The following is an 11,057-nucleotide window of genomic DNA, read 5'->3' on the forward strand; positions in this document are numbered from 1 at the left end:
TCATTCATCTAATGAATATTAAAGGCCCGTAATACCCCCTTTATTTATTTTTACTTTGTTCTAAATTTAGTAGAGACTTTTTTACTCCATATTTTCTCAGTTGCACGGGCCGGCGGTCTGCAAATCCCGACGCCTATGAATACATGTGACGTAGAAATAAATACATTTATAGAATACGAAATTTGGTACTATTTATACGGATTTTAATCAGAAATTGTTTCCTTAGTCGTCGATTTCCACAATACAACCTGGCATCGAGTCATCGACTACTTGATACCAAAAATTTCTTAACAATGATGGAACCAAAGACTTCGTTTTCGGAGTTCACGCCGTTTTTGGAGTTCATCTAGACTGCAATTTACTATATATCAGTTGAAAATGTCACTCAACCATGCTTAACAAACTTGTCGCAAGCAGGGATGTAGCATCGTTTTTGAAATTGCGTGTAGGAAGGGGGGGGGGGCAGAAAAAAAATCAACTTACCTAAAAAAAAAATTGACAAGTAGAAAAAAGGAAAATTGTTCAAACTCGAAAATCCTATTTCGTTGGGGAAGGGGTAGGTTCAAACTTCTTTCTTTTTATATATACACTACTACATTACCCTTATTTGACTACACTACAACAAAAAGTGGTAGGGGGGACCGGCCTTTCAATGAACATTTTCAAAAGTAAAAAGTTGTATTTGGAAAAAAGGGGGCAGCCTCCCCCCCCCCCCCCCGATGCTAAGTGCCTGACAAGAAACTCTTTACTAACCGAAGAATGGCTAAATTGTTTATAGCTAGATAAACAATGACGATCCTATCGTCAAAAACCCATTCCATTGATTCCGCTTCGTGCCTCTCATTGATGGAGAGAAAAACGAAGCGTAATAAACCGTGGGTTTCTGACGATGTGGCGATGATCGGTAAGAATTTTAAATTTCGCCTCCTTTTCTAATAAAGGTAATTTAAGAGAATTTCTAGGACAAGTAAAGTGAAAACATAACAGTGAAATGTATTGGGGGGGGCGTGAATTTACCCAAAAAAATTGCAGTTTTTTTTTGTTTTTTTTTTTTTTTTGAGAAGGCCTTCGGTCTGTAGCCATATTTTTCCCCGGAGAGGCTGTACATAGATGTAGCTGTGAAAGGTCTATCATGCAAAAACAGTTTTGTATATTAATATCATATAATACTAGTAATTAGATGCAAAGTTTCACACAGTTTTATGAAAATCAACGATACATTTTTTAAAACATATTTTCATCATATTTACACTTTAAAGTCTTTCTGACTTAGAAATCTTTTTATACATACAACATAAGATATTTGCAAATCTAACTAATCCCTACAAGGCAGGAATTGAGACCAGAGGCGTCTTAGTAATTAGCACATATAAAGTGTATTGTGGTTGTGGTGGTGGTGGTGTGTGTAAGGGGGGGGGGGGGGGTCACATCCAAGATATATACTCAAATTGCAACTCATTGAAAAGCAAATCAGTTTGACAAACCACAAAGAAAACGTGATTAATGAGAAATTTAGCAATTTGATAATTGATATCAAAATAAGTTGGGGGCTGCCTCACCCCGACTACTCCTATAGGGGCCAATTATAAGGTTCAGTTTTACTCTTAAAATTCCTAGAATTCATGAGCTTATAGGAACTTTACACCCTGAACCTCCACTTGGACCCACTAGGGGGCCCTTTGCCTCTGAAAATATATTCCACCCTCTAAACGGAAATTCCAAGATCCGCCCCTGGCGGACTTGGAAATTTTGAAAACTTTGGATTTCAATAGAAGAGAGGGTATATCATGCGTCTGGGTTGGGTTCATCTAATGATTTATTGCTGACAGTGGTTCATTGTTAGTGGTGTGACCGAGGCCTGCAACTGAACCTTGTATTCGTGAGTTTTCATATTTTCTGTTAAATATTTCCTGTCTTATTTCTAGGAAAAAATAAAGTAAACTGATTTGGCAGTTGAGAAAAGAAATGGATATTGAACAGCAGTCTTATGTCTCTAGCCAATGTCTATGGTGGATTTAAATATCACAAATTTAAATATCTATCCCTAGATTGATATTGCTAAGTCCTTGTTTTTGTTGTTACTATGTGTTGTCACAATGTCCATATTTTTTCAGCCTAAGATCGCCCGAGACAGAAAATGACAAGTAAGTATATTTCTCATTACATGGTAACAACCCGGCCTGAAAATCGTTAAATGACACACATTGTATAGCAAAAAAGGCCTAACAATATTTAAACTAGGCCTTCTTCTTGTTCTTAACAGAAACGAGTAATTTAATATCCTGCATGGACTATTATATAGAAAAAATATCAAAACATGTATCAAATATTAATTATGTAAAGTACACGGACTGAGTCTGAACCAGAAAATTGTTCTCAGAACTTGGGAGGCTGATTGACTGTAGTTAGTATAAATGTACTTTAGTTAGTACAGAGTATTTGTACTACTTCATAAATCTTTTATTCTGTTTAGGTGCCTGGTTGGTATTGCGAGATATTTGGAAAGACTTCATAATATGCGATGGAAAGAAAGTTGAGATAGTAGGAGGATTTCGGGGGTTTAGAAATATCCCTCCTGGGAATCACACGATAGAGAACTATGGAGCAAAGCTTGAGGTAGATTTGAAGCCGGGGGAGGTGAAAGTGTTTGTTTTAGATAGTCACAATAAGGTGAGTTGTGCTAGCTTCGTGATGTGATTCGCAGACTGCCAATCAGTCTGGTATAATCCGAGTACAAGTTCATATCAAGCTTATAGATTAAATGTCTGGGTGTAATTAAGTGTCTTTTAGAGTAATTAAAGGGTCATACATATATATGCCTAACAATCTATATTTTATTTCTTTTTATATATAAGTATACAAAAGACATTTTAACAGTCTTTCTTTTGCTACGTTCTGGGGGAAGAGACAAACTTGTATTTTTACATTGCCTTTACTAAATGATTACTGTGTTAACATAAAACATACCCCCCCCCCCCCCAGTTCTTCAAATGGAAAGTTTCTGAGTGCAAAAACATCATCTCTGGGTTATATAGATTATTCTTCATGTATTTCTTTCTGTGAAGTAAACCCAAATCAAAGAAAGGGGGGGGATGAAAATCAGAAAATTGAATGTTCGTAGTTTTTAAGCAAATTTTCTACATTGCATTTTTTTTAAAGATATCTCATCGGGGATTTCTTGGACAAAGTTTCCAACTAGATTTTCAAAATGATGACTCCTAAAAAAATGTTTACTATGATTGAGCAGGTATTCAAAAGATTCTCGGAAGAAGAAGATGATTTTGGATTCCACCATTTAGCAAAGAGCGGTGCGATGGGCAAAGCGTTATATGAGTGGCCGACTTGACGCACAAACTGAACCAACGGTGACCATTCTTAGATAGATTATGTGCATATCATATCATGTCTAAGCATGATAAACTTATAGTCTATAAGATGAAAAAAATGTTCATAAGTGCACTTTAAACTAAGCGGACCGATTCCAACAACGAACAAACAGTTTATGTTGTGAATGTAATGAATGCATTTGAAATAAATGATTTTACACGTGGTCTGAATAGTTTTGCTTTCACTACTAGGTACAAAGAATTCAGCAGTACTGTTAAATGAACAAACCATTTTACGTGTGTTTATTGTATAAGTTATAAATAATCTTAAGATTGAAATACAAGTCTCTGAATGGACCAGGGCGGGACACGTCATGTTCACATGAAATATTTGAATCAATTTTAATGTCTAGAGATTTGTATCGTGTTCACATCAAAATTCGTGAAAGTTGTATAATGCTTTAGGATGGATGTGTAGCTTCATTTTATGTGGCCATTTTTTTTGACGTCGGATTTTTTTTTATATATATACAATCGCGTCTCGGCGACTGCCGACGAAGATGATATCGAACGTTTCCATAAACACTGTTGAACAGCATGTGGTTTATAAGCTTAGGTAGATGTATACATAAACTTTATGCATCGTCGCAAACCACGGCCAAAATGTACGACCCTCTCCCATTCTGGAGAGAGCTATATGCGGACTCCGGACCGTGGCTTGAGACGATGAACTTTATGCGGATCTTCGAAAATACGATCAGAGGCCCATGGACCACAACGCTCACCTGGGCCTCCTGTTCTTCAGAGGAAAACATTAAAAGTATGTTTTTTTCCTCTTTTTATGCATTTCTTTAAGGTGTTTCTGTTTGCATTAAGTAATATTCTGAGCTACCCTTCGTTCTATTCTAGCTATCTTCGTTCATTGGCCGTCTTCCTGGCTGCTGCCCAGTGATTCGTTGAAAACAAACATGTAACTAGGTATTACGCGAGAGATTTGACAAACCACATTCAAATTGAAGTAGGCTGAGCTAGTAATTCTTCTATTTATAGCCCATTATCAAGGTTTTCAACTCTCCATATAGACAAGACACGCTCCTACCAAAAAGAAGTACGTTTAGCCCTTGATGTTAACCTTCAATTTCAGCAGGGACCTATATGCTAATAGTACAGGTTCTGATGTCAGGGACTGGATATGAAGCTTTTTTTCTAATAAATTAGTATACAAATGAAATTAAAAAACTGTTTAAAATTATATGTATTTCGTGTTTCTGTGCCTCTTTGATTGAACTCCGTCCATCAACCAATCACTGAATCAGCTTTGAAAAAGGTTCGCCTATAAGCGAGGGCATTGTTTAACACCGACTGGAATAAAGAGTGAAAAGAATTATGAAAGGTATTGAAATGAGTCCTAGTATTTCATATTGAAAAATATTGACTCCATGTTGTGGTTAGGGCCAAGGAGTTATGATCTAAAACTTGAATCCACTCGAAATTGAGATGCTTTAATATAAATATGACTTACATGGCCACATCGCAAATTAACCTCAGGGTCCACAATTTGAGTTTAAAAATGAATCAACAGAACTTAGGAATGTTTGTATATTGATATGATAGACCGTTGAATGAGGATGTGAATCTTCATTTAAACAAAATGAATCCCTTTACCTAAGGATGTTTTGTGGCAAGTCTGATTGAAATTGGTTTAGTGGGTTTTGAGAAGAAGCCAAATAAACGGACGGAATGCTCATTTGAGTTTTAAGCCCAGGTGAGGTAAAAGTTAGATTTTATCATTTATGGAATCGTATGTTACTGTTTATAAAATTCGTGTTTCAATTTTTTGGCATTGGTTTATTTAGCAATTAAAAAAAACATAACAACTAACAAACATTTCGAAACAATATCGCAAGGATAAAAAAAAAATAGATAACCTGTCATCATATGTCACCGAAGTCCGATGTTCTCAATAGTTAAGATTATGAGTAAATTGAAAGTTTAAATATAAACAATAAACTATTTGATCTGCGTAGATGATCAGTTTTGTAACATAAAATGTTTCATTTGCTCCATCCCCAATCTTGTCAACAACTGTAACTTAAAGTAGATGATTAAATTCCGATCTTTGATAGCGTTTGTTACTCATGAAACGTGCCCTTGTTTGTAGGGCTATTTTGATTCTGTCACACTGGGGAATCTCCATTCGTGGCGGATCTTCATTCTGGCGATCATCTTCCTCATGTTTTATAGATTCCGCCTGGTTACCGGAAGTATCCTCCACATCGTCCTTGGTATCCTCCGCTGACATTTGAACCTGTTACAGTAAATGAAATCTTTCGTATGAACATTCGGCACAACGATTAAATATGATATATTTATATGATCATGCATTCGTCCTTGTCCTTGCCATCTTCACAATGTCAAGGTTTTATGATTACGGATGTCCTTTCGTCTTGTTCGATTGTCTTACATTTGTGAAAAATAAATAAATAACAGATTATGCTGTTGTTCTGTCTACTACTACAAATGCATAAAGTGCGAGGAGTCTCTACTACAATTTGTGTTAATAATAATGTTTCGCTCAAGTAGAAAACGATAGCAAATAACATTTTACGTCAATGTTGATATTCCAGGGCTATTATTCATTTCATAGACTTCACTCAGGAGAATTCGACCAAAAATATCAATCGATTCAACTGAATAATTTGCTTAACATCATGAAAATGGGTCGGTTACTGACTGAATGCAGATCTTGCAGAATTCTACAAAGACGCCGTGTACTCGAGACAATAACATCTGAAAGGTAAACTACAGAAGCAAAAATGTTGAAAAATGATATTTTTAGGGAATCCATCAAATAATTCGTTTCTTATGAAATTGTATGTAAGATCTTTGCATTTAAACATGTACATGGCTGAAAATTATTGTTTAAATGCACTGTTTTCTTCGTCAATTACCATTGCCACAACAACATTGGTTAACACATGATCAACGCAGGAATGTCAAATTCTGATATTCTTTTCATCTACGTTTTTACTAGCAGTTCAACAAATCATTAGTATATGCGGCATATGCAATTGCAATAGCCTGCCATATATACTTTTGGATCAATGGATATCATAACAGTATAACACAGATTAGATTCTTCTTGAGGTGCATGACTTCAAGATAAAAATCTTTAGTTTTAAATGTGAATGAAATCAATAGATGATATTTAGAAGATTTCGTCAATAAATGGTACAAACGGACACCATGTTCGAAGTGAAAGACTGGAATGAGTGGAGATGATGGTATTTTGGTTTTATATATACAAAAGAAAATAAAAAAGCTTACGTGCTAGTGGTCCAATTCCTCGACTTCTCCAATGTTTGTCATATGAACTCTTGACGATTCTCTCGCCGAGTCGACTCGCTTTAAAGGCTAATTGGGACTGTAGAAATCAGCGTTAAAGGTACATTGTTTATAGATCTTTTTTTTCACAGGAGGTATATAGCAATCGTTCACGCGTCAACTTATAAGAGGATTTACAAGGTCGATACACTGCGAGGATTTAATGAATGTGGACATTTTGTTCCTGTCAGGGACGTGCGTTTAATTATAAGTGCTGGTTATACGAATATTCTGTTTGTCTATTGGCTTAAAACACGAGACCTATGGGCCACAATAGTCACGTGAGATATCCTACTCTTATAAAGTTTTGGCATGGTCACCCTATTCACCGGGTATATCCCAACATATGGGATGTATACTATGTTGTGCACAGGGTGTATGCTTTTGAAGCGATAAAACGGGAGTCGAGGTACGTTTTTTGTCTAATTTCTCAATTTATTTCGCCGGAAAGCATCTGCTCACGGAAGAAAGCATTTTTAGGAACATATGGATACATGTACCTATGAATCCATCGTACACTTTCTAGTTTCATCAAACACCTCAACACAATTCTGACGATTAGAACAAGATTGGCGGTACATTGTGTTTATGTATAACATTCATTTTTCGTCAATATTTTTTAATACGAACTATTTTATTTCCAGACAATTAATTTATTCATACATTTATATGAGTAACATGTTTAATATAAAAGTGATGATATATCAAAGCTTTGTTCTGATATTTGATCATAATCACAATGTAGCGTCAATCTTGCTCTGATCTTCAGAATTGTGTTGAGGTGAAACTAGACAAAAAACGTACCTCGACTCCCGTTTTATCGCTTCGAAAGCATACACCCCGTGCACAACATAGTACACGTGACTATTGTGGCCCATAGGTATCCACATGTTCATAAAATAATGCTTTCTTCCCTAAGCATATGCTTTCCAGCAAAATATATCCATATATTGAGAAATGTGACTAAAAACGTACCTGAACCCCCGTTTTATCGATTTGAAAGCATACACCCCGTGCATGTAACATAGTATACACCCTGCACGTTGGGATATACACGGTGTGATTGTTCAAACTTGAACAATTATAGTGTTTAAGGATGCTCACGTATGAATTTGACATTTGCAATGACAATTATAATTATTCAGTCGTATTAAAACGTTGAACCTCTGATTCTAAGAACTAATTTATCATTTAACAGAATATACTCAGTAATTTAAAAATTTACTACAGGTATTAATTAACATATCCAGAGACATAAATAACATGTGTCTGAAACACAGCGATAATATAAATATTGACAGGAAAAAATGACAAAATCCTAATTTACAAGGCGAACTGAAGACGCTCCGTTTTGTTTAACCTTTGAAGTTCTTAACAACATGTGCACAAGAGTTTTTGGATTATAGAAAAATGCCTGAAAACACTGCGAGTAGCTTTTATAGTTCTCTTAATTTATGGCCTCGTGGTTAAATATCAGCAAAGATAAAAATCCGGTGGATTTAAGTGTGGTAAAAGTACGGACCACACTTAAGTAAAACTAAATGCCTGAGATAGACCTAGACATATAGAAAATCTAAAGTATCTTGTTTGTTTTTATATCTTTATAATTTTTCTCTTTTATTCTAAGCTCTCTGATCGGCACAAACCTGATCACAAGATCAAGTATATAGACTTGTATTACTATTTAAAGATTCTGAAATGCATATCGACATGAAGTTTCTAAAAATGGAAATAATCTTTTATAAAACAATAATAGTGATGACTTCACAATTATATAGCTTATATGACTTGGTGTTTCTGAAATAAAAAAAAATGCATGTACTTAAACTCCTATAATTTATAATTGTGATGTTCTGTAATAATTGTTCAGTCGTAACAATGCCTTATAAGGATCTAATTAATATTAAAACATTTTAGATACGTTATTCATAAATTGATATAATAAAACAAATGTAGCCTTTTAAATAAGTACATTTCCTAAACTAATCTATCAGTATAAAGGAAACACAATTATTAAACAGCTTAAATTATTTTTATCTCTAGTCTCTCTGTGTTTAAAAAAAAGACAAGAGCGAAAACTTGTGGTTTGTTCCCATTAATTAGATATGGGTCTTGTTGGTATTATCCCACACGGTGAAGGCGTATTCGACCTGGGGTCTCACTAGAGTCTTATAACTGGTTGCCTTGATGGACCGTGGGCAGCCAGAAAGTCTACGGCTCAAGAAAGCAATGGTGTTGTTGGCTTTTCTTGGGATGCTATTTATATGTGGTCCCCAGTTGAGCTTGTTATCGATGGTAACGCCCAGGTACTTTGCTTTGGTGATCTGCAAAGTTTGGCCATGGATGGAATAATTGGCCTCAATTATACGTCTCTTGTTGGTGATGCGTATAACTTCACATTTTTCTGGGTTGAAGCTCATCATCCAATCAGACTCCCATACTTGTTTTAGTCTTGCTGAAGAGTGGTCGTGTCCTCCTCATTGGTAATCTTTAGGTACACCAGGCAATCGTCTGCAAAGAGTCTTGTTGTGGATAAGTCATTGATGTAAACCAGAAACAACAGTGGGCCAAGCACTGTGCCCTGGGGCACTCCAGATTTACAGGAGCAGCTGATGATATCTCCCCATCAACAACTTAATTCTTCTATCAACAAGAAAGCTTCTGATCCATTCCAGTGTCTGTCCTCTCACACCATAGTGCTCCAGTTTGATGGCTAATCGATGTTGGGGAACTTTGTCGAAGGCTTTGCTGAAATCAAGCAACACTGCATCCATCTGATGGCGTTGGTCAACATCCCAAGAAATCCCGTCCGATTTAGCTTTGAGCTGAACTCAATACAAGTGCTATTAACGCTAATCACCGATATTCCCCTAAGAGTGATTTGAGACAATTTATGGCAGAATCTTGTAGAGGTGGATCTAAAAAAAAACACTTTTACAAATATTTTCCTCGGATGTCATTGATAATTATAGCATTTATTTCCTTTAATATACTCAATATTATTTTGCTACCACGCGTTCTTCTACTTTTTGGCATGTGGAATTTATTTAAATTTTATTTAGAATTCATTAAATTTATCTTGAATTTGAAATTTAGCGATTTCTTTTTCATTATAGCCTTAAAATATTTTTAAATCTAAGGAGGATCTATAGTGTACAAGTCCCTCTATGACACCGTGAGTTACCCCATACCCTGCATATTTAACTTACCCCTTGAGAAGAAGGTAAACATGGACTATTTACACCCTTAATTCCTACTACGCCTTCAAAGGCAATATTTCTCAATATTTGAAATTTTAATTTTAATTCTTTTCCCCCAGACACTCTCCTTCCCACCTATGCCCTAAAATCAGCCCATTCCACTCCGTATACATCCGAAGACATATTTATGAAAAAACCTGTGTTTTTATATGGCACTACTTGGTCAATGAAAAGGGGTAAAATTAGTAACCTGTGATACGCTTATACTTTATTAAAAAAATAAGGGTTACAAACTCAAACATGTATTTTAGTTTCCGTTTTATTTTAATTTGTTTATCGTTTACTCGTTTATTTTCTATAATTATATGTTTCATTTTAAACTCGTTATTATTATTGAGCACGTAGGAAACTGAAATCACGCCCCCCCCCCTTCCAATGAAAGGCGTTATCATGCGCATTGCATGACGGGACGGAAAACTCTCGTTTGGGGGTATACCCCTGTTCGGGGGTTCGACCAGACTGCTTATATTGTTCTTTTAAAGCTTTAATTTAAAATCTGAAAAAGGGTTGGATCCTTCCCTCAACAGTGCTGCCATCATTTGTCTCGCATCACTCTCATGGGTAATATAAAGATTAGCGTTAATTGCGCTTTGATTGAATTCAGTCTAAAGCAACACCGGAGAAAATCCACAGAATTTCTTCCCATGGACTGCTTGCTAGATGATGGATTAATGTAATCAGTTAACTTTCACATGATCGTCTCTTTCTAAAGCCATGCTGCTGGTCAGAGAGGATGTTATTTCTCTCGAGATGTTTAATGACATGGCTATGAACTGTGTATGCTCCAAGGTCTTACAGCATACAGAAGTGAGAGACACAGGGCGAAAGTTAGATGCCTCAGATTTATTCCCTTTCTTGAATAATGGCGGTCGCCCCTTCTTTTTTAATTCGGCTTCTCTTTGGCATGTGACTTCATGGGTTAAGCAAATTTTGATCTACTGGTGTTTTATTTCGCCATATATTATAATTATTGAAGCTCATATGATATGACAGAACTGTTCAGCATCATCATTGAAAATGTTCAAATATAAACTAACCATGTATATTCCCCGTATATTCATTACACAGGGTTACTATAAAATTAACT

The 11,057-nt window shown here is 35.7% G+C and overlaps 1 protein-coding gene and 1 long non-coding RNA gene across 2 annotated transcripts; one reads left to right on the forward strand and one right to left on the reverse strand.

Moving 5' to 3' along the window:
- Positions 1 to 2,059: 2,059 nt before the first annotated feature.
- Positions 2,060 to 3,386, forward strand: LOC133183672 (uncharacterized). The gene is made up of 3 exons (XM_061318605.1): positions 2,060 to 2,144; positions 2,474 to 2,670; positions 3,248 to 3,386. Exons 1-3 carry the CDS (start codon positions 2,138 to 2,140, stop codon positions 3,344 to 3,346), a joined length of 303 nt encoding a protein of 100 aa, XP_061174589.1. The 5' UTR covers positions 2,060 to 2,137; the 3' UTR covers positions 3,347 to 3,386.
- Positions 3,387 to 5,153: 1,767 nt separating this feature from the next.
- On the reverse strand, positions 5,154 to 6,918 carry LOC133183673 (uncharacterized). Its single transcript, XR_009720695.1, has 2 exons — positions 6,654 to 6,918; positions 5,154 to 5,634 (listed from the first exon to the last, which is right to left on the reverse strand). It is a non-coding gene; the product is annotated as an uncharacterized LOC133183673 (long non-coding RNA).
- Between the last annotated feature and the right edge of the window lie 4,139 nt (positions 6,919 to 11,057).

The sequence above is a fragment of the Saccostrea echinata genome, unplaced genomic scaffold, assembly GCF_033153115.1.
Source record: "Saccostrea echinata isolate AGI-Se365-2 ecotype Australia unplaced genomic scaffold, CSIRO_AGI_Sech_v1 ptg000009l, whole genome shotgun sequence".
NCBI lineage: Eukaryota > Metazoa > Mollusca > Bivalvia > Ostreida > Ostreidae > Saccostrea > Saccostrea echinata.